Source organism: Penicillium riverlandense, assembly GCF_028828495.1.
Source record: "Penicillium riverlandense strain IBT 135883 chromosome Unknown utg000001l_segment0_segment0, whole genome shotgun sequence".
Lineage (NCBI taxonomy): Eukaryota > Fungi > Ascomycota > Eurotiomycetes > Eurotiales > Aspergillaceae > Penicillium > Penicillium riverlandense.
Window position 1 is genome coordinate 1,717,371 of NW_026643194.1, and position 26,734 is coordinate 1,744,104.

General features: G+C 52.0%; 8 protein-coding genes across 8 annotated transcripts; 3 read left to right on the plus strand and 5 right to left on the minus strand.

Moving 5' to 3' along the window:
- Positions 1-668: 668 nt before the first annotated feature.
- Positions 669-2,990, plus strand: N7474_000703 (tRNA lysidine(34) synthetase; the record flags this gene model as incomplete). The annotated part of the gene is made up of 3 exons (XM_057192118.1): positions 669-861; positions 916-1,098; positions 1,171-2,990. 3 exons carry the CDS (start codon positions 669-671, stop codon positions 2,988-2,990), a joined length of 2,196 nt encoding a protein of 731 aa, XP_057057071.1.
- A 320-nt stretch (positions 2,991-3,310) lies between these two features.
- On the minus strand, positions 3,311-7,970 carry N7474_000704 (putative Rho guanyl nucleotide exchange factor; the record flags this gene model as incomplete). The annotated part of the gene is made up of 2 exons (XM_057192119.1): positions 3,311-5,712; positions 5,768-7,970. 2 exons carry the CDS (start codon positions 7,968-7,970, stop codon positions 3,311-3,313), a joined length of 4,605 nt encoding a protein of 1,534 aa, XP_057057072.1.
- Positions 7,971-8,772: 802 nt separating this feature from the next.
- N7474_000705 (uncharacterized protein) lies at positions 8,773-13,797 on the plus strand (the record flags this gene model as incomplete). Its single annotated transcript, XM_057192120.1, has 5 exons — positions 8,773-12,300; positions 12,355-12,743; positions 12,796-12,902; positions 12,960-13,342; positions 13,411-13,797. 5 exons carry the CDS (start codon positions 8,773-8,775, stop codon positions 13,795-13,797), a joined length of 4,794 nt encoding a protein of 1,597 aa, XP_057057073.1.
- Positions 13,798-14,497: 700 nt separating this feature from the next.
- Positions 14,498-16,328, minus strand: N7474_000706 (F-box protein; the record flags this gene model as incomplete). The annotated part of the gene is made up of 2 exons (XM_057192121.1): positions 14,498-14,899; positions 14,922-16,328. 2 exons carry the CDS (start codon positions 16,326-16,328, stop codon positions 14,498-14,500), a joined length of 1,809 nt encoding a protein of 602 aa, XP_057057074.1.
- Positions 16,329-16,701: 373 nt separating this feature from the next.
- N7474_000707 (mRNA splicing protein SYF1) lies at positions 16,702-19,474 on the minus strand (the record flags this gene model as incomplete). The annotated part of the gene is made up of 5 exons (XM_057192122.1): positions 16,702-16,981; positions 17,038-19,049; positions 19,103-19,156; positions 19,210-19,326; positions 19,388-19,474. 5 exons carry the CDS (start codon positions 19,472-19,474, stop codon positions 16,702-16,704), a joined length of 2,550 nt encoding a protein of 849 aa, XP_057057075.1.
- A 251-nt stretch (positions 19,475-19,725) lies between these two features.
- N7474_000708 (H(+)-transporting V1 sector ATPase subunit D) lies at positions 19,726-20,837 on the plus strand (the record flags this gene model as incomplete). Its single annotated transcript, XM_057192123.1, has 7 exons — positions 19,726-19,737; positions 19,790-19,905; positions 19,959-19,969; positions 20,040-20,365; positions 20,413-20,461; positions 20,520-20,570; positions 20,620-20,837. The coding sequence occupies 7 exons, from the start codon at positions 19,726-19,728 to the stop codon at positions 20,835-20,837; spliced, it is 783 nt and encodes a 260-aa protein (XP_057057076.1).
- Positions 20,838-21,101: 264 nt separating this feature from the next.
- Positions 21,102-22,087, minus strand: N7474_000709 (U1A/U2B'/SNF family RNA-binding protein; the record flags this gene model as incomplete). Its single annotated transcript, XM_057192124.1, has 4 exons — positions 21,102-21,499; positions 21,579-21,885; positions 21,938-21,977; positions 22,041-22,087. The coding sequence occupies 4 exons, from the start codon at positions 22,085-22,087 to the stop codon at positions 21,102-21,104; spliced, it is 792 nt and encodes a 263-aa protein (XP_057057077.1).
- Positions 22,088-22,538: 451 nt separating this feature from the next.
- N7474_000710 (tubulin-specific chaperone D) lies at positions 22,539-26,492 on the minus strand (the record flags this gene model as incomplete). Its single annotated transcript, XM_057192125.1, has 4 exons — positions 22,539-22,670; positions 22,728-22,893; positions 22,946-26,151; positions 26,241-26,492. Coding segments are annotated over 4 exons (3,756 nt in total), but the record flags the coding sequence as incomplete, so codon positions are not given.
- Positions 26,493-26,734: the final 242 nt, after the last annotated feature.

The following is a 26,734-nucleotide window of genomic DNA, read 5'->3' on the forward strand; positions in this document are numbered from 1 at the left end:
AGGGCCTAAGGCGCCCTAACAGTTTGCCAATGTCTCGGACGACTTAATGTATCTCATTAATGCATTGGACCATCTAAGTAAAGCCTTTGAAGACATTGTATTTTTAGATCCAATGTTGGGGGCCTGAACGTCGATCTCCATTGGGTCAATTCTTGTTGACGTCGATAGTTGGCGCGTGACCTACATTCTTGAAAACTAGTATACATTTAAAAATATCAAGAATATGGAGTTTTTGCAAGCCATTTGAATTCCTATTCATTGATGCGCATAACTAAATTTAGTCCATGACCATGTGACCTGTCCTATGCGATGGAAGGGTTGCATCGTCTTGTATCTATTCCCCTGCCTGTCGGCAGATATTTTGTTCTATTTCAAGAAGATTAGAACACCAGATTGATCCTTGAGGAACAGATCCAAACATTCTTGTTTATAATTCCTGTCTGAACAATTATTGATTGTACTTTGGAAACATAGTCCCCAAAAGGGTTAGCACAATCATGTGCCTCGGTGAATTCGATTCCCCGCTCCGATCGATATCGATAGGAGAGCTCTACTCTACGTAGTAGTTTCTCCTGTGCACCTTGCATGACTGCATTACCCAGGATGAAAACATCAATTTTCTTAATGAAATGATGACTTCGACTTCTATAGTCTAAGCGTGAGGCATTATGGCCTTTAGTGTGCCGAAGAGCCTCTCAGGACCCATCTCAGTCACCCAATTTCTCGAGCAGTTCCGAAGCTCGTGGGCTGCCTCGCGATGGGTGGAACTTCGCCGTATACGAGAAGCTCAGAGTATAAATGAAAATGGCTTGAATTCAACAGCCAGGAACTATGCCACTGCCCGTCTTCCGCGCTCCCTTGGTTTGTCAAATTGTCCGTCTTGATTTTATCATTGCTCTCTGACTATGAATCCAGGACTCGCGGTAAGCGGCGGCGCTGATTCCATGGCTCTGGCCTATCTGTGCCGGCAGCTGGAGATCCACTCGGGCAGTATCGCAGACGATACTATATCAGTGACTGCGTTCGTAGTCGACCACCGCGCCCGCGCGGAAAGTAGCCGCGAGGCAAAGACAGTAGCTGGCTGGCTCTCTGACCTGGGTATCACCTCCGAGTTTACATGTCACATATATCTGGGTCTACTGAATTTTTTTGGCTGACTAGCATTTTCAGGTATAAAAACCCAGATCCTCGAGCTAGACTGGTCGCAGTTTATCCTTGGTGAAGAACGAGCATTGTCATCAAAAAAAGCTTCGGGTCCATTAATTCCATCCGCCTTTGAAACCTACGCTCGTACGCTCCGCTTTCAGGCCCTTGGTACTGCCTGTCGAGACAGCGACATCAAGACCCTGCTCATGGGCCATCACCAGGACGACAATGTCGAAACGGCCATTTGTCGCTTGGCCTCCGGAGCACGAGGGATAGGCCTCACTGGAATTTCGCCAATAGCCCATATTCCAGAGTGCTATGGCATATTTGGAGTTTCGGAGAGCGGGTCTTTAATGAAGGCTCCCACACGCCAGGACAGCACTTCTCGTGTGCACGTTCGGGTGAACGATCGCAACCGAGGGACCTTCAGCTCTGGGCCTTCAGCCAAAACAAAACCACTTCATAGACTTGCCAGGAATATGATGCCCAACCCATCCATCTCATCTGGTGGCATTCTCATCTGCCGTCCGCTCCTCTCATTCCCCAAAGCCAATTTGATAGCGACTTGCCGTGAAAACAATGTCCCCTACGTCTCCGACCCTACAAATTTTGATCCAACTCTCACTGCACGCAACACCGTTCGCAGTCTGCTCGCCTCCGACTCGTTTCCCCGTGCTCTGCAGCCTTCTTCAATCCTATCCATGATCCGATCGAAACAGACCCTCTTACGGAGCTCAACCGAGCTCTCAAACAAACTCCTTGCAAGTGAATGCCGGATTTTGGACTTTAATTTCCAAACAGGGGCAGCAGTAGTCTCGTTCGGCAAAGCCCCCCTGGGCTCAGAATCTCCCAATGACAGCATCTCCGCTCTAACCAACCTATCTGCATTCAAACTCCGGCAAATCCAGGCTCTCACCCTACGCCGCATTACGGGGCTGATTGCTCCTGTTCCAGAGAATCACTACCCATTGCCCAGCTTCGAGCCATTTGTCTCACAAGTCTTTCCTCCTACAGATGATTCAAATGAAACTTCCCGTTCAACCAGTGTCAAGAACCAAGAGCGTCGTCCCTTCACACTGGGAGGCGTCATATTTCAGCCTCTTGAGAAGGAAGTATCCAGTATGACTGAAGCTCCATCCGCGTCTTCAGGCACACCGCCGGCCTTTGGTTCTATGGCAGACAGTGTTTGGTATCTATCCCGCCAGCCGATCAGACGCAGTCCATCGGATGTTCCAATTACTCGACTGGATATCCCCGCCCTCGGGTCAAATCGTCACACGTCAAAAAACCACTCTGTCACGCCTTGGATATTGTGGGATGACAGATTCTGGTTCCGGTTCTCCATGACTCCTACCGAAGACCATCCCACCCATAAGCAAAACCCCGACGAAAAAATCGCCTTTGTACTTCGACCACTGCAGCCAGGTGATCTTCAGAAGGCTCAAAACGACGAACCGGAGATTTTCGCACCCGCAAATCCGAAGAACTTCAAGCCTGCGATGCGCCTGGCTGGTCTGCGAAAAGCTCTTGCGCAGGAAACTACCGGGTCTGCGCGCTTCACTATTCCTCTGTTAACTGTGACAAGAAGCCATGCGTCGGAATCCGGGTTGCCAGAAGACGAAGTGGAGGAGCAGCTCCTCGCCCTACCGACCATAGGCTACCGTCTAATTGGGGGTGGGACAAAGCTCGCGAGCAAGATCAATGTCTACTACGCTGGAAGAGAATGGAGGATCACATGGCAATGGATGTACAAAATGATTGACACCGAGACATTGAGCCTTATGGGTTTGCCGATGGAAGAAAATGCAGCGGCAACCGCTATGGTACAGGAAAACAAAACCTAGTTAAAAAAAAAAAAAAAAAAAAAAAAAGAAACAGAGCCTCGCAGAATTGATCTCCTTGGCTATGCAATACATGCTTTCAAACCCCTAATGTGCGTATGGATGGACCCGATGTAGAAAGTGACAAGAAGGCGGAATGAATGCACAAATTAGAAAAACCTCCGGGCTTTGCAATGAGGGAAGTGGTCGCAGGAGAGAGATATGTGTGGTATCACGATACAAAGAAAAAGAAAGGAGGTGGGTATGTAGCGGTAAAGATAGAAGTTTCGTCCGCACCAAGAGGCCAAATTGTGAGAACACGGCCATTCCCAGTGTGGCAACATTCACTGTTCACTGGCTCTCAGCAGAGAAACTGCAGCCTGCTGCGCTCGAAGACCTCCGATTTCCCTTTTCAATCGAAAGTTTTCCTTCTTGAGGCGGCCAATTTCATCTAGCGCAGTTGTCAACTGAGCTCTCAAAGCATCTTCTGCGTTGCCCGAGCGTACGTCCCGAGCAATTTTACTGAGCTCGGAGTTGAATCGATCATAGAGCGCTTCATTCTCGGCACTCGCTTCTCGATAAAGCTCGTCCAGCTTCTTCACGCGTTTCTCGCTGACAAGAAGGGATGACTCAAGATCTTTTTCGATTGCCGCCGTGCGACCATTATATTCGCCGCTCATCATGTCAAATCTGGCTTCGAGATTTCGCATCCGTGATTCAAGGGATGTATTATCACTGGAAGGGGCGTGGACGGACTGCATCAAGCCGGATTGTTTTGTTGGTGTGAGCTTCAATGTTCGAAGTTCGTCGTTAAGTGCTGTAAGCTCGTCCCTCAGACTGAGCTGACTTGTTGCCTGAGCTTTCTTCTCGTTTTGTACGCGATCGCGAAGCTTTTGGGGGCTCTGCATGCGTAGTTTCTGCGACTTTTGCGGCGATGAGGAGGAGGACTGCGGCCGCTTGGTATCAGAGCCATTGGTGCTGGGACGTTCCCGAAGACCTGGCGTCCTCTGTGGAATGCTGGTTGCCCGGGAACGCCTCTTAGATTCTTGGAGCGGCGAGTCTTGAGCATCGGGGTTTGCCTTTGCAATGCGCTCAGTCAGCGGCGTCTTAGGATCAATGTTCTCCTTCCGACTGGGAGTACTTGGGCGAGGAGGGGGCGACATTCTCCTTATTGGAGAGCCAAAGCGCGCGGGAGAGCTACTTTTCATTGGGGACGAGCTTCTTGCAGGTGAAGCTCGCAAGTAGCTGCTCTGTGGTCTGGACTGTGTTTTGGGTGTGGTTGGCTCTATCTGGGGCCGATTGGATGGTGTCACTGGACGCAGCGGATGAATCGGCGAGATGTTGGATGCATCCGACCCAGCAGTAGGAGGTCGAAAGTCGGACAATGAGCTTCTCCGCTTCCTGCGAATCTTCACCACGCCATCATGCGATATGCCTTGGATGGATGAAAGGGAAGGCGGCTGCTCAAACCCAGTTCCGGGTCTTGATATCTGCTCCTCAGACGCGAAGCCATATGGGTGATCGCGTGAGGAAGGCCGCAGAAGTCCCAAACGCACATCCACATCAGTGGACTTGGAGCGAATCAAAGAGCCTTTAGGAGTGCCAGGCTCTGAACCAGCTGGACTTTGCTTCTTGCTCAAGGTTCGCAGGATCGAGGCCACCTTGCTCTCTCCTTCATTTTTCGGCTTGTCGTGATGCAGGCTGAATCCGAAGCGTTTTCGGAAGGATGAGGCATTGGAGCCCACAGAGCCGGTATTATGCGATGGCTTCGTCTGGTCACAAGTCAATGTGCCTTCCACGGAGGCTCCGCCAGGAACAAATTCTTCGAAGAGGCTATCGAAATCCTCGACTAGTCGATCCAAAAGAGAAACATGTTGTACAGGATCACCTTCCTCTGTCAGCACCTCTGCGAAGGCCACTGTTAAAGCGCCTCGGTCTCCATCGTTACCAGACGCATCCAGCAATTCAGCAAGCAGGCGAATGATGGCTGCCAAGGCACGACGATTTTGTGGGCTGATATCCGCCAAAAACCGTCGAAAGTTCTCGTCAAAGTCGCGTGGGAACATGGAATCGAACTGGGTTTGCAGCAGCTTCAAGGATGACGCATCCAAAACTGGGCCCATATGGCTCCTCCACGCATTTGCCATGAATGTTTCAAAAGCGACGAAGAGAGTATCCACAGGTACTTCCGCTGCTGCTTGGATCTTGCTGGGATCTTCGAGCAAGATGTTATAAAGCTCGTTGACGGGCGCTCGGTCGACGTGCTCTCGTGCACGAAGCATACGCCCCAGGATATTGCCGCTACGCGATTGTAGAGACAACACGTAAGCAGCAAGTGTCTGCTCCAAAGAGCCAGATTGGCCATCTGGTCCTTTCGCGGCCGGTGGTCCAACAACTGAAATTCGGTTCGAGCCCTCTTCTTTTTCCTTGTCTTTCGCAGGGAACGTAGATGGCAGGGTGTTTGACCTCGACAAATTGCCCCTCGGCGGCGGGATTTTGGGGAATTCGCCCGTCAATGTCGCCGAACTTGGAGCTTTAATAGTTGGGACATTGTCGCGCGATTGATTCCCACCGAGAAGATTTGACAAGAGTTTGGTTGGGGAGGGTGGCCGGAATCCTCGGGAGGACTTGACATGCGTGAGCAAGTTGCTCGTGAGGTAGCGAATAATCTCAAAATTCGAATTGACTAGCGGTGCTGTCAAGACCGGATTTGGGGGACCATGGAGAGGCGAAATTAGATTTTGAACTAGGTGTTGAGTGTTAGCTGGGGAATTAATACTAATATCTTGGATCAAGCTTACGGCGCTTCGAGAGAGTCGCGATGAAGCTGTCCACGAGAACCATATCTGTAGACACTGAACCGATCACCGAGTCGACGTCCACTCTGTAAAGGTCTCCGTTCCGAGATATTGAAACAATGGCCTCCAGGTTAGTGTTGCTAAGCATCTGCTCACATATTGCCTTGGAAGTGTTGAAGACGACACGGATGGGCGACGGTTGGATTTGGTGGTTCGTAGAGGGACCCTCCTCGAAGACACATGCGAGAATACCAACGTTACCCACCGACCCAGCAGGACTGCGCAGAGTCCATTTGCCTTCTTCGCGCTCTTGCTCGGAGAATCGTCCTTCGATCTTTGCCTTGGCAATTTCTTCGATCAACCGAGTGGCTTTGCCTTCGTACGTGGCGGTCAACTCCAGCGCCAGTAGGTCTCCGCTACGCTGGCTGGTCTTGTGCTTGGCTGAGGCCGGCACAATGAAGAGGATTCGACCACACGCGGACTGCATACAGCGGACTGTATGGAGTTCCATGACTTGCGCAACCTTGAGCTCTGAGGATGGTAACGATCCGGGCACGTCATTTGTCGTCGACACGGCATTGTCAATGTCGGCAAGCAAGCCCCGGGCAGTGGTTCTGCTTTCTGCCGGTTTCACCAACATAACCAAACAGTTCTTGTAGAGCAACATCAGCCCGGCACTGGGACCAGGCACCTGTGCATCAAGGCGATACGGGGGAGCGACCTCGTGGAAATCAACCGCTGTGATCAGCCGACCCTCGGGGAATATCTTTGCTGGCCACCCGTCAACGAGTTCCCTTAACCGTTGCAAGCTCTGCGCATGACTGGATGGTGAAGGGTTGTCCAGGGCACAGATATCCTTGATGATGTCGCGCGCCCTCAACAGAGGCCGCACAGCTGGATGAACTAGAGGCAAATTGCCGGTCATGGTGTCAATCAATAAGCTGTATCGAGGCAGTCGTTGGACAGGTTCCATCAGAAGTGAGCGTAGTCTCTGCTCTCCGGTCTCGTAAACCTTTTCTGAGAAACTTGAATTCTTGTCTTTCGTGAACGAACTGAGGGTCGATGTAAACCCTGTGTTGACCCTCATGTAGTCCGCGTATGGCTGCGAGAAGCGCGGCAGCCATTCTAGAAGGGCTTTTGCAAAGGCAACCGCACCAATAGCATCCTGGCCATCCCTTGACACGTTCCGATGCGACCCAGATGAAGGGAGTTCGGTATCCTGACTAATGTCTGACATGGCATCTTTCTCTGTCTCGTCGAGAACCTGGCGAATGACATTCAAGAATCCATGGTTGACTTCCAAGATCTCGTTCAAACACGGCGGAAACAGGCTTTGCAAAGCGGTCTCGTCGGGGCTGCTACTCGATGGTTCTCTTTCTCGAGCCTTCTGGCGAAACTCATCTGCTACTTCATGAACGAGGGTGTATAGTTTGGCGACATATCGTTCCTCGGTGTCGACCAGTTCACACATCGTGAGGCGAAGAGCCTCTTTCTGGCTCCTGGAAAAAATTCTCGACTTGCTGGCATTGGTCGGCTGCGACGGAGCTCGCTTCAATCGTGAAGTCGGTAAAAACATCGGTTCCCCCAATGTCTCTATAAGCGGTGTGTATGGTCCATAATCAAGATCCTGATGCTCCTCAATGTCCGCCTCCGCACTGCCGCGCCGAGCCTTCTGTATGGTGCCTGCTGGCAGAAAAACATCGACATCAACCCAGGGTACTTTGCGCTCACCAAACGCGCTCCGAATGTCGCGTGTGATCTCGGATTGGTTCTCAACCTTCACCATTCGGTTGGCCAAATCCGCCGCATGCATCTCATCAAATACCCTCGGGATCTTTCCACCTGGCCGTCGCGCGGAATCCATGAGGCGGTGCTTCACCGGATCAGAAAGCTCAGTGAAGTATTTCAACATGCTGACCGCCAGCCCACGGCACACCTCATCTCCTTGTTTCTCTCGAGGTAGGTGGTTAACTGCGGCGTACAGTGGCGCGGCGGGGGACACGGTCATTCGAGGATAACTGTGGAATCCAGCAGGGGAAAGGACGTGGGCTTGGATGCGTGAGCTGCTAACGGTTGCATTGGCGGTTGCAACGGGGCCGTGGAAGATCAAGACGGAGGACAGGCAGCTATCGACGGCGTGGTAGAGAGTGAGTTGCTCCAGCGGCAGGTCAGCCAGCGGAGCGCTGGTAGGCGCCGCTGTCGCCATAGTGAAGTGCGCGGGATCGCGCGCAGAAGGAGCGACTGGTAGTGGTGGTGATGTTGTTGTTGATGTTGGAGGAAGGTACGCGCGGGGGAACGAGTGGGCCCGTCCAAACAAAGTAAACAAGGGCGGATCCGATCTATAAATACGACTTTTGCGACGGATATACTACTGGTATCGTTAGACAGCCTCTGGAATTCTCTTTTCTCGTCGCCCAATGTCAAACCTGTCTCAGCACAACAGGTGCCGGATTCTGGTCTCGACCACCGTTTTAATCTTGAGTTACAGCCGTTCAAGCCGTTGGCGACTCGGACTAGTGTTGAGAAACAAAAGAACTATCAGCGAGCCACAACGGTTTACCCAAAAACAATATTGTGAAGGGACAGTGAGCAGGGATATGATTGGAACAGCCATAGCTCACTCAGTCACGTAAATATCCAAAATTTAGGTATGAAATCAAGTCAAAATACGGAAAACAAACTTTGCCCTCCAAAATATGTCTATGTAGGGTCTCTGGACATGCTTCTATAACTGCCAAATTATTTCCTCTCATAATAATAAACTGTCCACGCTCGTGGGCACCAACAAATAATCCATCCCATCCATGGATCGCATCCAATACAAGCTCTGACAGCATTACCGCCCTTTGGATCCATTGTCATCCTTATATACCGGTATTACCGTTTCCACCCCCTGATACGCCCGGGCGGTGAGCTTACCCAGCCGCGCTAAGCCCAGACAGGCAAACAGCATTCAAAGACCAGCGTGTGTTTCTGCCATCGAATTCCCTTCTTAACCCCGGCTCGAGATGCTGTCCGGCTCACCCCCAATGGCATCCTCTGCTTTGCCAATTGCCATCGACCCGGTGGCTCTGGTGACTACCGAATGCATCACCGTCACCTCGTCCATGCGGAAGCATGCCCGCTGGGCACACTCGTCCGTCTCCGCCATCCTCGGCGGCAATGGGGGGTCCCGCGTCTACGGCGATACCTCTGCTCCCCCCAGTCCTCGAAACGGACGACCGGCATCTCGTCTCGATGATGACCATGCCTTGGCCAACCGCTGGGGCCTGCGGGGGAAGAAAGGGAAAAGCATGCAGGACAATCCGTTGATATCGGCCTTTACACGCTTGCGGAGTGACCTCAAGGGTTGCAAGGATATCCGCACTTTCGATACCCCGGCCCTCCTCCACCCCTTCCTGCAAGTCATTCGGTCTTCGTCGACCTCCGCCGCCATAACCTCCCTTGCCTTGAACGCCGTCACCAAATTCTTCTCGTACAACATCATCAACCGGGACTCGCCCCGGCTCTCCATGGCGATGCAGCTGCTGTCCGCAGCAATCACCCACTGTCGATTTGAAGCGAGTGACTCCTCAGCGGACGAGATTGTTCTATTGAGAATCCTCAAGCTGATGGAGGGCATGCTATCCCGGCCCGAAGGAGAACTGTTGGGTGATGAGAGTGTCTGCGAGATGATGGAAACAGGCTTGAGCATGTGCTGCCAAGGCCGTCTGTCGGAAGTGCTGCGGAGGTCTGCCGAGATGGCCATGGTCAATATGTGCCAGGTCATCTTCATGCGCCTGTCGCAGCTCGACGAAGGTCTACCCGCGGGACAAGACGCGTTTAAAGACGAAGACGTCAAAAAGAACTCTATCTCTCATCTGAAAATGGATCCATCGGTAAACGGTGACACCGTGACCTCACAACACATGTCCTCCATGAGCTCGGATACAGGTGCTGCCGAACAAGACAGCTCCAGTCGCGAGGGCACTCCGGAGCAAACAAACAACAATAATCCCGCGGCCGCCACCGCGCCACCAAATCCGGAAGATGATGAGAAAGACGCCCAACCTTATGCCTTACCGTCCATACGGGAGTTGTTCCGTGTCTTGATCGATCTCTTGGATCCTCATAACAGACAACACACGGATACTATGAGAGTGATGGCGCTGCGAATCATTGACGTTGCTCTGGAAGTTGCTGGCCCATCTATTGCTCGTCACCCCAGCTTGGCAGCTCTGGCCAAGGACGACCTCTGTCGGTATCTCTTCCAATTAGTTCGCTCGGAGCATATGATGATTCTCACCGGATCTCTGCGAGTCGCCGGCACGCTATTATCGACATGTCGATCCGTGCTCAAGCTACAGCAGGAGCTTTACCTATCATACTTGGTGGCTTGTCTTCATCCGCGGGTGGAGATACCGCGAGAACCGGGCATCGACCCAGCTCTCTATGAAGGAGTCCCGCAATCACCAAAACTGGTCAAGCAGCCCCAATCCCAGGCAAATAGTGGTCGATCGACTCCTGTCCCCGTCAAGGATCGGCAAAAGCTGGGGCTTGAAGGCGGGTCACGCAAACCTGAAGCCCGTGAGGCAATGGTCGAAAGCATTGGGGTTTTGTCGCGGATTCCCAGCTTTATGGTTGAGCTGTTTGTTAACTACGACTGTGAGGTGGACCGTGGTGACCTGTGTGAGGACATGATTGGGTTACTCTCGCGGAATGCCTTCCCAGACTCGGCGACGTGGAGCACAACAAATGTCCCGCCGCTCTGTCTCGACTCGCTTTTGGGATACGTGCAGTTCATTCACGACCGACTGGACGAAGAACCGGTGCAAGGAGATCATCCTCCGGTGGAGCGCCTCAGAAGCCAGCGCAAAACCAAAAAGATCATCATCAAGGGAGCACAGATGTTCAACGAAGGTCCCAAGGCTGGAATTGCCTGGCTTGCCGGTCACGGTGTCATCGAGGATCCAAACGATCCCGTGCTGGTTGCTCGTTTCCTGAAAGGCACCACCAGACTGTCGAAAAAAGTACTGGGAGAGTACATCTCCAAGCGTGAGAACGGGGAACTGCTGGGAGCATTTGTGGATCTCCTCGATTTCTCTGGCAAGAATGTAGTTGAGGCTCTTCGAGAGCTTCTCGGCTCCTTCCGCCTTCCTGGCGAGTCGCCACTCATTGAGAGAATTGTCACGACCTTTTCTGAGCACTACATGCAAAAGGCGCAGCCTGAAGGTATTGCTGATAAGGATTCGCTGTTTGTTTTGACGTATGCTATTATCATGCTCAACACGGAGCTCTACAACCCCAACGTGAAGTCGCAGAACCGCATGTCTTGTACTGCGTTTGCGAGAAACTTGCGGGGGGTAAATGGAGGCGGAGATTTTGCGGAGGAGTATCTCCAAGAAATCTACGACTCCATCAAGGAGAATGAGATCATTCTGCCCGACGAGCATGAAAACAAGCATGCTTTTGATTACGCCTGGAAAGAGTTGCTGTTGAAGTCAGGCACAGCTGGGGAAATGGTGGTTGGCGAGACCAACGTCTTTGATTCGGAGATGTTCGAAGCAACTTGGAGACCCGTGGTCGCGACCCTCTCATACGTTTTCATGTCCGCGTCTGATGATGCAGTTTATTCCCGCGTGGTCAATGGCTTTGACCAATGCGCTCAGATTGCTGCGCGTTACGGTTTGACCGAGGCATTTGACCGCATCATCTTTTGCCTTGCCTCGATCAGTACCCTGGCTACCAGCAAACCGCCAAGTACTGCGCTCAATACAGAGGTCCAGGCGGGCAAGAAGAGTGTGATGGTGAGCGAGCTGGCTGTCAAGTTTGGCAGGGATTTCCGAGCGCAACTCGCAACCGTGGTCCTCTTCCGAGTTTTGGTGGGCAATGAGTCCACGGTGAAGCAAGGATGGGAACACATCGTTCGAATCCTCTCTAATCTCTTCGTGAACTCTCTTGTTCCGCCGCTCGATTCCAACCTCACGGCGGAGCTTGACATCTCGCCCATCCCGCTCCATCCGCCATCGCATATCGTCGATCGGGATGGCCGAAGTAATGATACGGGTTTGTTGTCGGCGTTTACCTCCTATCTTTCCAGTTATGCGGCAGACGACCCCCCTGAGCCTTCTGACGAAGAACTTGACAACACCCTTTGCACCGTGGATTGTGTTGCCGCATGCTCGATCACTGAGATCTTGACAAACCTTAAATCTCTCCCTCTGTCATCATTGGAGACGCTTATGGAAGTATTGCTATCCCATCTACCTGAAGATAATGCCCCCGCCGTCATTGTTGTCAAGCCAGAACGACCAACTCCTTCCTCCCGGCCCTCGACCAGCAGAGCGGACCCTAATCGACCGAAGTACGACCCTGCAATGATTTTCGTCCTGGAATTAGCTACCGTCCTTACCCTCCGTGACACCGAGACGCTCGAACTCCTCGGAGAGTCTCTGGCTACCACTCTCCAAGCGCAAGTGCGTGACGCGAAGAACCTTCATCCATTGGCTTTGTCTCGCATTGTTTATTACCTCCTCAACCTGTTGCGGTTAAGTCACGTATGTGGTCTTTTGATACTTGGTCAAGATGACCTACCACTAACCTACTTTCAGGACCAACCTTTTATGCGCGTCCCTGTTGTACTTCACGCCATCTCTGGATTTGACCAGGATGTTTTGGAAACCGTTGCCACCCCGACGGTGAAGGGTCTCTCGCGGTGCGTCGCACATGCAGGCCGGCTGAGGAACGAGATTACCATATCTCCCGACTTCTGGTCGATTCTACAGAGACTCCACCAGCACGCGGAAGCTGGTCCTAAGGTCTTTGAGCTGCTTCAAACCATTGTCGAGTCGATGTCAGTCATTGTGACGGCGGATAACTACGAATTTGCTGTCAGTCTTGCAAAGGACTTTGTCAGCGCAGGGAGTGTAGGGTCTCTCGAAGAGAGGCAAAGAGACGCTCATTCTCGTCGAAGCAAGGGTGTCAAGCAGCCCAAGGCCAGGTCCGACATCCTTACTCTTCCAGTCCATACGTTAAAACTGACATCGAGACAGTGAGAATCAAGCAGTAACTCGAGGCATCAAAGCCATTGGTCTGATCTATCAACTGACCCGACGGGTACCAACGCTCATCAAGCAGTCTCACCTTGAAGAGCGCGAAGGTAAGCCACCTTTGATCTTCTTCCTTACAGTCATCTAACCCATCTTCGCTCTACCAGCCTGGGCTGCCTATTGGTCTCCTATCTTTCAGTCTCTAACCGATCAATGTGTCAATCCCTGCCGCGACATCCGCCATCATGCCATCTCCACACTGCAGCGATCCCTGCTGTCGGCGGAGCTGGTTGCAAGTGACGACCAGGAGTGGACTTCGATCTTTGACGAGGTTCTGTTTCCGCTTATCCTTCTCCTTCTCAAGCCAGAGGTCTATCACTCCGACCCTATTGGCATGAGTGAGACCCGAGTCCAAGCTGCAACTCTGCTGTGCAAGATTTTCTTGCGTTTCCTCGACCAGCTTCCCAACCGCGAGGGAATGCTTCCTCTCTGGCTCAAGATCCTGGACATTCTCGACCGGATGATGAACAGTGGCCAAGGAGATAGCCTTGTAAGTTTTGTCTGACTGTGTCCTTTTGTCCTGTACGCCCTCTAACAATTGCTCTTTTCTCTTCACAGGAGGAAGCCATCCCTGAAAGTCTCAAGAACATTCTCTTGGTTATGGCCGACGGTGGCTATCTCGTGCCTCCGTCCCAAGACCCTAGCAAAGAGGAGATGTGGCTCGAAACCCGCAAGCGACTGGGCCGCTTCCTTCCCGATCTCTTTGCTGAGATCTTTCCTGAGGCCCCCAAAGAACTTGAAAGGTCTCAGCCAGGTTCCACTGTATCATCTCCGCCAAAGATGAGTAGTGGAGACGGTGAGACTGAGATGAAAGAGGACGCCGCGCTCCCACCAACAGGCGAATCTACCGAGCCAGAGGCTGCTGCTACCGATGATGGTGGCCAAGAAGAGGAACCCAGTGAAGCTGCTGAGACCGAGCCGGCGCCCCAGGACGATTTCTCATAATGGAACTGAAGGTTTGATACTGTGTAGCCGACTTCTTGTCTTTCTATATCCTTGGGCGTCTTTTGCGTGCATTTACATATTACAAATAGGAATCTCAATTAGATCTCTGTGACGTATAAAAAATCTCCTTCCTCTCAGGCCGCCTTGATTTTATTATTTTCGGCTCGATTCCTAGACATACATAATCAGTTTCCATAATCTTACGCTTTCTCGTTTGATCCTCAGTCTTACTCTAGTCTCTCCCGAAATAGTTCTCAGTAGTGTCCTCAGTTTCGGTTTCGGTTGCCTCCCTGTCCGCGGCGGATGCAGGTTATCCTGCTAGCCAGGTTGCCACAGATGGCATGAGTGAACGAAATCAGATGTTGAACATGTAGAGCAGATCTTACAAGAATCATGATTATAGCTTTAGTGAAGAAATAGCCATGGGAAGGATATATTTCATACTTTCATCATTGTTATACATGACTTTTTGTAGTTCTCTAAGTCTCTGGTCTTTCTATTTTCTTTCCCAATGTTCCTTCTGATTTCTTGCTGTCCCTAGTCTCATTACTGTACACTTCAAGCGCCCTAAAATAGCCATTAGTATGATATGACATGCTGCTGCAGGCCAGTCTTGAGGCATGACGCTTAAGCGCAAAATCTTCGCCAGGCTAAGAGCAGCGCGCTCTTCAGGAAACATGAAATTTCCTGAGCTCAAGGATTAAACCTCATCCGAGTCCGAGTCCGAGTCCTCGACCAACCCAAACTCATCACCGAATTCCCGGAGCCTAGCCGCCAACCTCGCTCGATCTGCCGGCTCAGTCTCATCACCAAGCATGCTGATCAATTGAAACAGCCCAGTTTCCGTGCGCCAGTTGGGCCAATGAGAAAAAGGTTCTCCACCCGACGGCATTGGGTTTTCAGACGAGTGGGGTTTGGGGGTCGAGGGCGAATTGTTATTGGAGAGGTCAGGGGCTAGGCTAATGATACGAATGACCTTTGTCGGGAAGATGCGAGGCGCGTTTGCGCGCTCACGTGGGTCTATATCACCTGGAATGTTGGAAGGGGGCTGGCGGAAGCCAAGAGTCTGCAATTTCCATATTAGATTCTTTTTTCCTGAAATCTTGGGTGGGTGTGGAACGAACAGTGTAAGTGGTCATAATCGCATCATCACTGAATGCCATGAAGCTGATTGCCACAGCCAGGTGCGCCGCAGAGCTGTTTAGCAACGCATATGAAGCGCGGGTAGGGTGTTCGGCATCTTGGATCCTATTATCATCGTTAAGTGCCACGACATAGGCTCGGTCCTTGATCTCGAACATCAGGCGATGGTTGCGTACTGCCAACCAACCGCCCAGGTCAAAACTTTCCCCATCCGACTCGCATTCAATAACGGAGCTATGTGTCACCAGGCTTTCTTGGTTGCGAAGGGATTTTCGCCAGTTGTAGCACACGAAAACACGACCGGCACGGGAGAAACCGACGAAGAGATCTCCGTGCGACATGCCCGCTCCCCATTCGTCTTCCTGGTTGTAGACATGATCAGGATCCTCCGGGGGTTGGAGAGGACCCTTGGCAATCTTGATCGGCTCCAGACAGTCTTTATTTGAACTCTCTGTGTGGTATCGCGAAGGATCGGAGGTAGGTGGACGAATGTGATATCTGTCCGTGCAATGCGACGGCTGCAATACGCCTAAAAATGCACCCGACTTCTTGTCGTAGGCATAATATCCTTTCGTGCCTATCGAGTAAATCACCGCATCCTCACTCTGATCAAGATGGCCAACAGCACCGCGCTCGATCTCCAGGTGGGTAGTCAACTTGGGAGGGCTCTGTGTCATATCATACACAAATCCCTGGCCCATGTTAGACACCACACATAGGGTCCAGTAGGATAATTGAAAGCCTCTTGTCTGGCAATCGTGGGACAAGACCGCAGTGCGTCGGAACTCTCCACGCGAAGTGTCTTCCAGGTCTGTCTGCCATACCTCAACGGCATCCCCTTCGCGATCAAACACTGCCATTCCATCCTGGTACTCTAGATGCGCAAATGGGCGAACAGAGTCCTCATCACGATCCAGCGTGGAGGGAAGTCGCCAGAGGATCCGGCCGGTGTCCATATCAGTGACGTTCAGACCACCAGCATGGGAGGTGGAAACAAATATTCGGCGCTTGAAGTCAGCGCGGAAGCGCCAGACAGGGTCATTGCCTATTTGCATCGCCCACTCATGGGTAGCTGGGTGCTGCTTGGCCCAATTGCGACTAAGCAATGTCTGGTACTTGCATAGGTCCTTCCATGATGCCGTGTTCTCAAATAGCTTGGAGAAGGTAAGACTGTCCGCGAGGAATGAAAGATCGCGAGAACCTCCCGGGGGTTGGGCGGTTTTGGATTCGGACGTGTATATGGCTTCTTGGTGGGTGACGTCGATAAATTCGTTCCAGGCCTTGGAGACTGCGGTCAGGGATGCGAGCGCTGAGATTGAGGAAAATTCCAAGACTCGCAGGACTATTTCTGGGGGTAGGATGGTGAGAGGGTCTGCCACAACAGTCATGATTTCGTCTTAAGAGATTGCAGAAGAAAGAAGAAAGAAAATACGTCGTGGGATATGTAAGTGGGGAGAACAACATTATTTTGTCACTCTTGACCGCCTTAGATAAGTCGGGTTATCGCTGCGATACCGGCGTGCCTTCCCGCGCCATCTATACAGGTACACATACAGGACAACGCCAGAAACAAAAGGAAAGAAATCAAACAAGGAGTGGAACAAGATAAGAAAATGCAGCAGTAAGCAGTGACACCAGAAATTGGCGGCGTGGAAATCCGCCCAAGATGATAGTTATACGATGAGAAGGAAAGATGTCACACAGACATGTCAACGAACGAAGCCAGAAAAGAGGAGTTGATGAGCCGTATATTTCCCGCCATTACTCAGCATCCATTTCGTCGTCGAGGTCGATGGCGTCCGGGTTGGCCGGAGCAGCTGGAGGAGCTTCACCAGCAGGTTTGGGGCGATTACCACCCTCGGGACCAGAGCTGGCGGCGACGAAGCCAACCGGGGCGCGAGCTTGCCGCTCCAGCGCCGCCATGGCATCCGCACGGCCTTTGTCCTCATCTTCTCCCTCGGCGGTTGCACCTCCTTCGCCCTCCTGGGGCCGTTGCTGGCTTCGGGCGATGGCCTGGGATGCAATGAAGTTGACATCCGTACTGTGAAGCAATTAGTATATGAAGCTTGTGTGGGATTTGGTAGAAGGGCAACATACTTGTACTGAGCCTGGACACTTCTCTTGATGCGGAGCATTTCCTTGAAGGTGTCCTCGTTTCCGTGCTGGACTTCGAACGCCTCCCATTTCTGCCAGAAGGGGGCATTGGTCCGCGGGTCGCAGAACTGCGAGGCGTGGCCGTAGATCGCACGTGCACGGTCGATCTCACCAAGCCGCCGTTCCATCTCGGCGAATTTGAGACACATCTCCTTCGCTTCTTGGTCTGGCAAGGCGGCAATGGCGCGCTCGTAGATTGGCCGTGAGGAGGTGAGACCGAAATTCGACGCAGACTTGGTTATGTAGAATTCAAACATCTCGAACCGGTCCTCGTCGGATACAGATCGGGTCGCACGTTCGTAGATGCGCATCGCGTGCCTTGCGAGTCCGCGCTCTTCTTCCAGGTTGCCGTACATCAGATAGAGCGGCTTGGCGAACTTGGGTGGGCACCCGTCCAGGGCTTGCTCAAACAAGTCTCGGAGTCGCTCAATTCCGATCTTGCGGTCAACCGCCTTGGTCAAGTAAAGATTCCACAGCTCAAAGGCAACTGGGTAGGTGAAGAGGTCCAGTCCCCGCTCATATACCTTGAACGAGTCCTCAAAGTACTGATTCTCTTCCAGCAGGTTGGAGTAGTTGACAACTGTCTGGGGGGTCGCAATGCGGAGCTCGAAGATCCGCTCATAAACCTTCCTAGTCTCCTCCAGAGACGACACACTCTCCACGAGATCAACGTAGAAACTCCACAGCTTCCAGCTCTTGTGAATTCGCTGCTGCGGGGATAGTGTCTCGTCGAAGTAGTCCACTGTCGACTTCTTGGGTGCTTGGGTTGCCTTGGCCATAATGCTGACCGCTTTGTCGAAGTTTTCAGCGCGCAGCTCCATCTCGGCCCATTCGCACCATGTCTCGGCGAGCTCGGCCACCGATTTGAACGGAACTTTGACGGCCTTGTCGAAAATCACCCGGGCAGTAGCCAAGTCTCCTCCATTCTCGTACAATTTGGCGTAATTCACCCACAGTTCTGAGAACTTGCCATGTGCCTTCTTGGGGTTGATTGCCGCGATGGCGGCTGTGTATGTTTGGACGGCCTCTTGCTTGTTATCACCCCAGAGCGCGACTCTCTTGCCCCATTCGATGACGTTGTTGGAGTTCTGTCGTAGGAGAACGTCATTCACCAAAAAAGGTCGCCGATCCATCAATTGCTCAAAGCGTAGCATTCGAAGATCGAGGTCGAAATCAGCTTCTTCGTCGACTTTCCCCTTCTCCGAACGCACGGCGGCCGCTTCCATCAAGCTGCCGATGACGGATTCCTCAAATTCAACGTATGAGTCGAAAATGAGCGTAAAGTCACGAACTGTCATGACAGTAGTGATTCCCTCCTCAAAGACATCGCGCGCCTTTTCGAAATTTCCCTTTGTGATCCAATAAGTGGCCAATCCAGCCCAGAGTTTTCCTCGCTGGTCGGCAAATTTATCAATGCCGCTCCGAAGGATCGCATCGACATCAATCCCAACCTGAGGGCCAGTCTCGATCTGCTTTGCCTTGGACACGAGCAAATCAACCATCTCGGTCCAGAGCTGGAATTGACTTTTGCCCTCCTTGGACTGAAAGCGCTGGTTGTCGAGGATCTCCATAAATCTCTTCACAGCTTCAGTGTACTGGCCCATCTCAATGAGCAGTCCGATATACTCTTCCGCCTTCTCGGGATGAATTTGCATGTACCGAGCCCAGATCTTCACGGCGGTTTGTCCGGATGCAGACCGTGCGAAGCCCTTGTAGAGACGCCAGATACGGTTGTGTTGGGTGATAGGCAGTGCACGAAGGGCACGATCGAAAGTCCTCCGAGTTTGGGTCACGAGAGGTTGCAACATCAGGAAGGAGAGGTACATCTCCCAGATGCGAGGCATCTTGTTGAGGAGTATGAGGGCTCGTTCGAATAGGGCGTTGACTTTCAGAAACTCGGCTCGGTAGACAGCGGGGTTTCGGCCCTTCAGATGCTTCGTCCGGAACTCGAGGTACTACAATAGTTAACAATTGCAAATTCACACAGCACGGAGAAAAAAAATCTCACCATCTTCCACAACTTATACGACCGTGGTAACTGTTTGCAGGCACGCTCCATAATCTTATAAAAAGTCAGCTTCGAGCAGTGGAAATGACAAGTGGGAAGTAACGTACGAAGGCTTGCTCGTAGAGCGTGCCATGCTGCTGCTTGAATTCGATGTAGGCCAGCCATGGCTTGACACTACCCGCGTCGCGAAGCAAGTCTTGTTCGTATACCGTATCCTGATCAGTCTGTTGGGAATATAAGATGTCAGTCTTTCTTCTGTCAAGTCCAATGGGTGGTTGCACGCACGATCAGGTACAGGTCCGGGCGAGACGCAGATGTTTCCATCTTGGCGTGCTGCCGGTGCGATCTCGGGGGCAAGATTGTCCCTGGCATTGCGCCACTCAGTCGAGCGGGATCCAATCACTCGGGCAACAATGCACCATGGAGTGGACGGAGCGAAGGAACGTGAGGCGCGCGTGGGAAGGGAAGGAAGGAACGGCGACGAAGAGCGAAGTCAGCGGGTCGGGCACGTGATGAGTTCTTGGTTGGGCAGGCGGTGAGGGATTATCGGGGATCGTCATTATCTGGCTGAGACACTGGACACTTACATAGTACCACGCTCACATCCAGGCCAATCTGCAGTCATGTCCGGCGCCGTGAGTATTCTGCTCGGGATGATATGCGCAGTTGCTAATACATATCCTCCAGGGACCTCGCGAGGCAGTCTTCCCGACCCGCCAGTCGCTAGGGTTGATGAAGAGCAAGCTCAAGGGTGCAGAGATCGGCCACAGTTTATTGAAGAGAAAGAGTGAAGCCTTGACCAAGTATGTCTCCTCTCGCTAGAGATATTGTCTCCAGCTAACACTGTGGATTACAGGCGCTTCCGAGGTACGCTGCTGCCTTCGACCGCTCCAGGCTCGACCCCCACCTGAACACAGCAGCTAACGAGAACCACCAGATATCACCCGTCGCATCGATGAAGCAAAACAGAAAATGGGCCGTGTTATGCAGATTGCGGCTTTTTCACTGGCCGAAGTGAGCTACGCAGTCGGAGGAGACATTGGATATCAGATTCAGGAGTCGGCCAAACAAGCTCGATTCCGCGTTCGATCCAAGCACGAGAACGTGTCCGGTGTCTTCCTGCCTCAGTTTGAAAGCTACACCGAGGAGGGTGTCAATGACTTTGGCTTGACTGGTTTGGGCAAGGGTGGACAGCAGATCCAACGGTGCCGGGAGACATACGCACGGGCCGTGGAGACGTTGGTGGAGCTTGCCAGTCTACAGGTATGAGATGTTGTGGCTTTGGGAGTTTTGTCCACTGACCTTTCCAGACTGCATTTTTGGTTTTGGATGAGGTGATCAAGGTGGTCAACCGAAGAGGTCAGTTGTCAACAAGATTGATATCGGATTAGACATTGACTGACTTCTACCTGCCCAGTAAATGCCATCGAGCATGTCATCATCCCTCGGACTGAGAATACCATTAAATGTTTGTACTTCCTTCCCGGATTGGCAGCCCAGGGCTAACCATAACAAAGATATCAACTCTGAACTGGACGAGCTTGACCGCGAGGAGTTCTACCGCCTGAAGAAAGTGTCAAACAAGAAGCAGCGAGACACCGCTGCAGCGGACGCTGAGATCCTTGCGGCTCGACAGAGGCAAGCCGAGAAAGATAAAGAAAATGGCGGTGCCGCCGAGGAGCCCGAGAGCGTGGATGTGCTGGGCGAACAGGAAGACACGGATGTCATTTTCTAGCCTTTTATCCCCATCTAGCTGTTCTGTGTATCTTGTTTCTGTACCAATCGAAGCTGCCCATGTCACTTATTTTCTTGATATCATGATATTTCGGGGATGATAGTTATTCAAACTACAACACGACGGACGTCTCAGCCCGCTGCATCGCAACAAGCAAGAGGGTCATAACAAGATGCTCTCCAGTTTCCGAATCCGCATGATCTCAGACAATGCCTTCCAAACGCCAAAACCACAATTCTGTAACATCGATGTACGAAAGACCATCTACTGTCTCTGGAAGGTGACGCGAATCGGCTTGCCCTGCTCTCCCATGGCCATGCCCGCGGTAGCCTCCTTCGCACTGATCGCACCGGACTCGGTCTCGTACTCGACAAAAGCAATTCCCTTGCGGCCTGGCACCAGACGCACCTCCTGGAACCCTTCGAACCGACCGAAGACGGCCGACAGTCCCTCCTGGCTGGCGTCGTCCGGCAGCTCCCGCAGGAACAGAATCTTGTTGGGTGGCAGGTATTCGTCCGGCACGACGGCGGCAGCAGCACCAGTGGTAGGCTTGAGACCAGCGCCCTTGGTGGTTTTGGCTGGGCGCGCGGGTTCGGCGGCGGCGGCGGCAGGACGCTTGAGTTTCTTCTGGGCCTCGAGGGCTTCGTGGGCTTGTTTCCGCTCTGTGTTCACGCAATGGCAGTCAGTCAGGCATTCCCGCGCAATCAGGTCAGGTCCCTAGTATCTGCGTCTTCAACACACCTTTCTCCGCTAAGCGTCTTCGCTTGTGAGCCTCCAGCTCGTCGTCGCCGCCTTCGCGCCGCACCGTCGCATCGCTCTTCGTCTTCGCGTAGTCCAGCACCATGGGCTTCTCAAAGAGTTCGAAGCCATTGATCTCGTCAATGGCACGGGTGGCCGAATCGATGTTGTCGAAGACGACGAACGCCTGGCCCTTGGCCTTCAGATTGGTTTTTGCGACAATCTCGACGACGTTGCCATATTCTGCAAAGATCTCCTCGAGCGCCTCCTTCAGCTGCTCCACCTTAATTCGCTCTTCGAGATTCCGAACCTGGTTCCTTGTCAGCTGCGACTACGGACACGCATAACCTGATGCTGAGCACCGGCGTGGAGGAGGGGAGGTCTGGGGTGCGTACATAGACTCTGTGGATAGGAGCACATTAGCATGAATCTTGCAACTGGAGAACAGTGGAGGTAGCTACTCACGTTGAATTTGGGGGAAGCCCTGTTGTCGATACCCCTGCTGCAGCCATAGTTGCGACACGTTGAGCTCGTGGGCTGGACGAGGTGGGCAAGCTGTCTCCGGTTGACAGTCGGGAATTTGAGCAGAAGGAAAGTTCTGGCTGATGTAGCCGTCAATGCAGAAATCCTTACGTCCAAGCATCATTGGTCTAGTGGTAGAATTCGTCGTTGCCATCGACGAGGCCCGTGTTCGATTCACGGATGATGCACTACTTTTTTTTGTTTTTGCTATTTACAATCAATCATCCATCAATCAATCCTACGGTAGTCAATCACTATTTTTTAATGTAAATTTGGGTTCATCTCATAGGTGACGTTGTCTTGGTAGATTTTCAACGTCAGTCTGGCCGTGTGTATTCACATCAACGTGCTCTCGATATATATTTGAGCAGGAAGTGGAAAATCAATACCACGGGAAAGATCGTACAATAGAATATATACAAATCTACTCGCACAGAGATCCTACTGGATTAGAACAGCCCGCAAACCCTCAACCTGACCCATCAACTGCTTTGGCTGCGCTGACCAGTCCTCATACTTGACCATCTCGGAATCGGTCACCACAAATAGATAATCTGCAGCAGATGCGCGAACCTAGGATGTAATGTTAACAATACACGGAGAGAGAAAAAAAAGGTGGATGGAGCATACCCTCGGAAAAGGATGCAATAGCATCCCCGTCAGTTTCTTCAAAACATCCGACCGGAGACTCTCAATCCTGGCCAACGCTGCGTAGACCTTTGCCGCAGCTTCGAGGCGGGCTATATTGGAAGACCGGAGGTGTGCTTTCTGTACAAGAACGAATAGTTTTCGGAAACTGGAGACAATGTGAGAATTACCATACCCCGAATGAAAGCGGCCGAACTAACCTCGGATCAGACCCATCTGGGACGACGTTAATATAGCCATCGATCAAAAACGCAAGGAACTCGATGGTCGGAGGGGCGTAGCGGTCATCTTGGAGATTGTCGCTCAATATGGTCGAAAGATCTTTCACAAAAGTCATCAAGATCTCTTGACGTTGAGATGCAGTGAAAGAATCGAGATATTCAGCCAACGCAGACCGACAAGCCCGAACTAAGCCTTCAGAACCGGCGACAGCAGATGTTGCCAATCCTTGCAGCAGTGGAACACGTAGCCAGTCAATCGGTTGCAGACTGAGCAGTTGGAGGAAGTACTCTTTCGAGGACACATGGCTGAAATGTTCGAATCTACTGCTTAGTGGAGGGAAGTCCGTGGCCGATTCCCAAAAGTTCTGCAAACAAAGCCATGCCTGTAGTCTGACTTTGTCGAGCTTTTCGCTAGCCAGGCGACAGAGACATCGAACCAATTCCTGGGTTAGTGGGGAACATGGTGTTGTTTTAGGCTCTCTCTTGAGGAGGATACCGGCGGCCTGGATTGCTTCAACCCGGATCAATGACCCAATATCTCCTCGACGATCGGTGGTGTAATCATTCAATGCCCCAAGGAAGCCGTTCGCAACATGATTCGTGACACCTGATAGATAGTTAGCTTGGAATCCTCGACGTCTGAGCACCTGGAAGCACATACTATTCATATGTGGTAGAACGTCAGTGGCCAAACACCTCACAGCAGCGACACGTTTCTCAATGAGCTCTTCTTTGTCGGTACATCGGAATAGCTGTGTGATGATATTGCCTTGCAGATCCTGCTTAACCTCGAACTGCTTGAAAACGGCACTTAGAGCGAGGATTTGGCCCCGACCGGTTGGTAGTTTCCATGTAGTATTCAAATGACTGAACCATGCCTGCACAGTTTCGTCCTGCTTCGATGAAGAAAGCAAAGGAAAGAGCTGTGATAATGCATTCGCGGCCGCTTCAATAGAGGTGTTATCACTTCGGGAGACGCAGAGTGAGAGGATTTGAAGGGCTCGATCAAGAAGTGTTTGAGAGGGCGCTGCTCGAACGGTTCCATACACAGACCGAGACAGTGAAGAGATCAAGTCTGACGATGCCTCTGCTGTTAATTCAGGCCGGGTGTTCTGAAGCTTCAAGTCATCATCAGTGGGACCAATGGGCGACCCAAAGATATCCCACAGCTTTAGCACTTGGGCCGAGACTTCCTTGGCCTCATGAACATCGCTGGTTTCCGAATCTGTATTCCGTTGATTGGTATATGCGTCCACTGTGGCAGCAATGGCTAATAGACAGCCGTGCCGGCATTCAACATCGTTTGGAGGAGTCTTGGCAAGCTTGCTTTGAAGCCGCTCCAACACGAGATGCATGGTCTTGAACATCTCTTGTGTGCTCATATTTCCGATCGACTTGGCAGCCTGTCTCCTTGACTCGGCATCTGGCGATCCAATCCCCCTCCAGCTCATCAAGGTTTCCAAAAGCGGGCTCCAGTAGGTCTGATCCAGAGAGACTGTCGCCTTAGCCACATCGATCATCGCACGTGAACGCCGGGCAACCGCGTGGTAGTCCACAACCTGAACAAGAGGAATCCCCTCGACGATGGTATCGGGATGTCGGCCAATCAGCTCTTGAAGAGCCGCTGAAGCACCACGCCTGATATTTCCAGACGGGTCAACACAGGCGGCACAGACAAGATCCACAGCCAGCCTTTGCAAAACATTCACCTCTCTCGGCCCATCTAGAGAGGTGATCGTTTGTGGTTGCAAGGCTTGCAGCTCTGGAGTGGTGTATTTTCGAGACAAGGCCCAGATGCCGAAACAGGCCGCGTCGCGTACACCAGTTCCCACAGAGCTGCCAGTCGAGGAGCGCTGCTCGAAATCAAGACCCGAGAAAAGGGATTGAAGAATATCAGGGAGTTGGCTGGTCGGGGGTGCGCGGCGGAAAAGCAAATGGGAGAGAGTGAGGATCAGTCCTTGCCATCGCTGGGCATCCACCGCGCTGAGGTTCCGTCTGAGTGTGTGGGTGCGTATTTGTCGCGCCTCATAAGGTGTGATTAAAGCACCGTCGTCTTTCTCAAAGAGTATGTTTTCTCCCAATGAGCCAATGACTGCTTCGATGACCTCAGTTGCCATGCCGGGTTCCAGCTTCAAGGTGATGATGCTCAGCGCTTTGCTCGCCGCAAACCGCACGGGCGTATCTTTGTCTGCGAGAGCAATCAGGAAATGGTCAATGGCGTCCTCCAATATGCTCGACACCTGTTCATCTGTGATGCAAGCGTGCCCGCGATCGCTGAGAGACAAGGCCATGACTGTAATGTTGCGGAGGATCTTGACCACAGTCTTTCGTGCTAATGCTGAGGACTTTATGGCGTGAGAAACAAGGGTATGCTTTTGAAATACTCGTAGTGTTTTCTCAAAGACAGATATCACCAAGGGAGCAAAATCTTCCATTTGACCCGACGCTCCCAATCGGGCAATGAATGATAGCACCCCAATGCACGCATAGACCGAAGGTGGCTCTTCCACATCCTTTGCAGGATGAAATGTCTCGAATGCCCAATTTGTCATACCGGTAAGGAGCCCGAGGGTTTGCATATCACCCCGAAGAACAAGTCGAGCCAAGAGTGCTGTGGCTGCCTCACGCTCCTTACCAGAAGCACTGATGTAGTGCAATGACAATGAGAGGAGCGATTTTGCAATCATTGGAGTATTGGAAGGTAACCATGTTAGCTGGTAGAGATTTTCATAAGGCACGGGAATATCGTCCGATGACAATGAAGACAGGTCAAAGGGAGCGAGCAGGAGATGCGAGAGCCAGACCAGCATCACGTACCGCTCTTCCCAGACCAGACCCTGAAGTTGGGAATCTATGGGATCTGCATCTGCATCTGCCTCGGAACCACGTTGAATGGTTTTATCCCACTCGATAAAAGCCCGCAGCATAACGCCCAGGTACTTCGGCTCGTTGTTGAGGAACCGGCTGACCACCTTGACACCGCGGACTTTGCAGAAAGTGTAGAGCAGTCTGCAGATAGCCCTTGGAAGAGGGTATAGGGACCCACCCTTCTGGGACTTGGTAGCCCGCAGACCATATTGATCGCGGCTCTTGATCAGATATGCCAGAAAAGCATCCACGAGAGGGGGCAGCAGCTTCTGTAGATGCGGATCTAAGAGCTGGGGCCATTCCTGGAAAGGCTCAAGCTGTGATCATTGTCATGTCAGCCATTGGATGGTTTACGAGGGTTACGGCGTATTCGGTCTGTGTCTTCATCATTGGGATGGGGTCTTACAAGGCCAACCAGCCTCTCCGTCTTCGTGACATGAGTCCATCTGCGCGGAGAGTCGGGGGTTCCACTCTGGGACCTGGATTTCCAAAGCAGGGACGGTAGCTTTGCCGAGAACTCTGCCACTAGATCACTAGAGGCTCGCTGCAGTTTTATATCTCGATCCTCGGCTGCATCCATGGTGGGAGTGCAATCAATCGGGCAGGTTACGGCATTGCCTGTCAAACAGTGGGTGGGCGGCAGAACTGCACCGCCTTGATCTATGGCTACGGAGGGGCATTGGATAAAAGGGGGAGGGAGTAATTTGGGAGAAAAATAATATCGTTGAGATCGAATAAAACAAACGTCAGGGAAAATATGTTCTAGGCATCGGCAAACAGTACATAAAAGCCAATCTACATACAATGCTTTCGATGCAAGTCAAAACGGCTTTTGCCCAGTCCAATTGATCATGTTGTCAACGGATCCTGACAAGACATCTCTATACTAATAACGAAGTC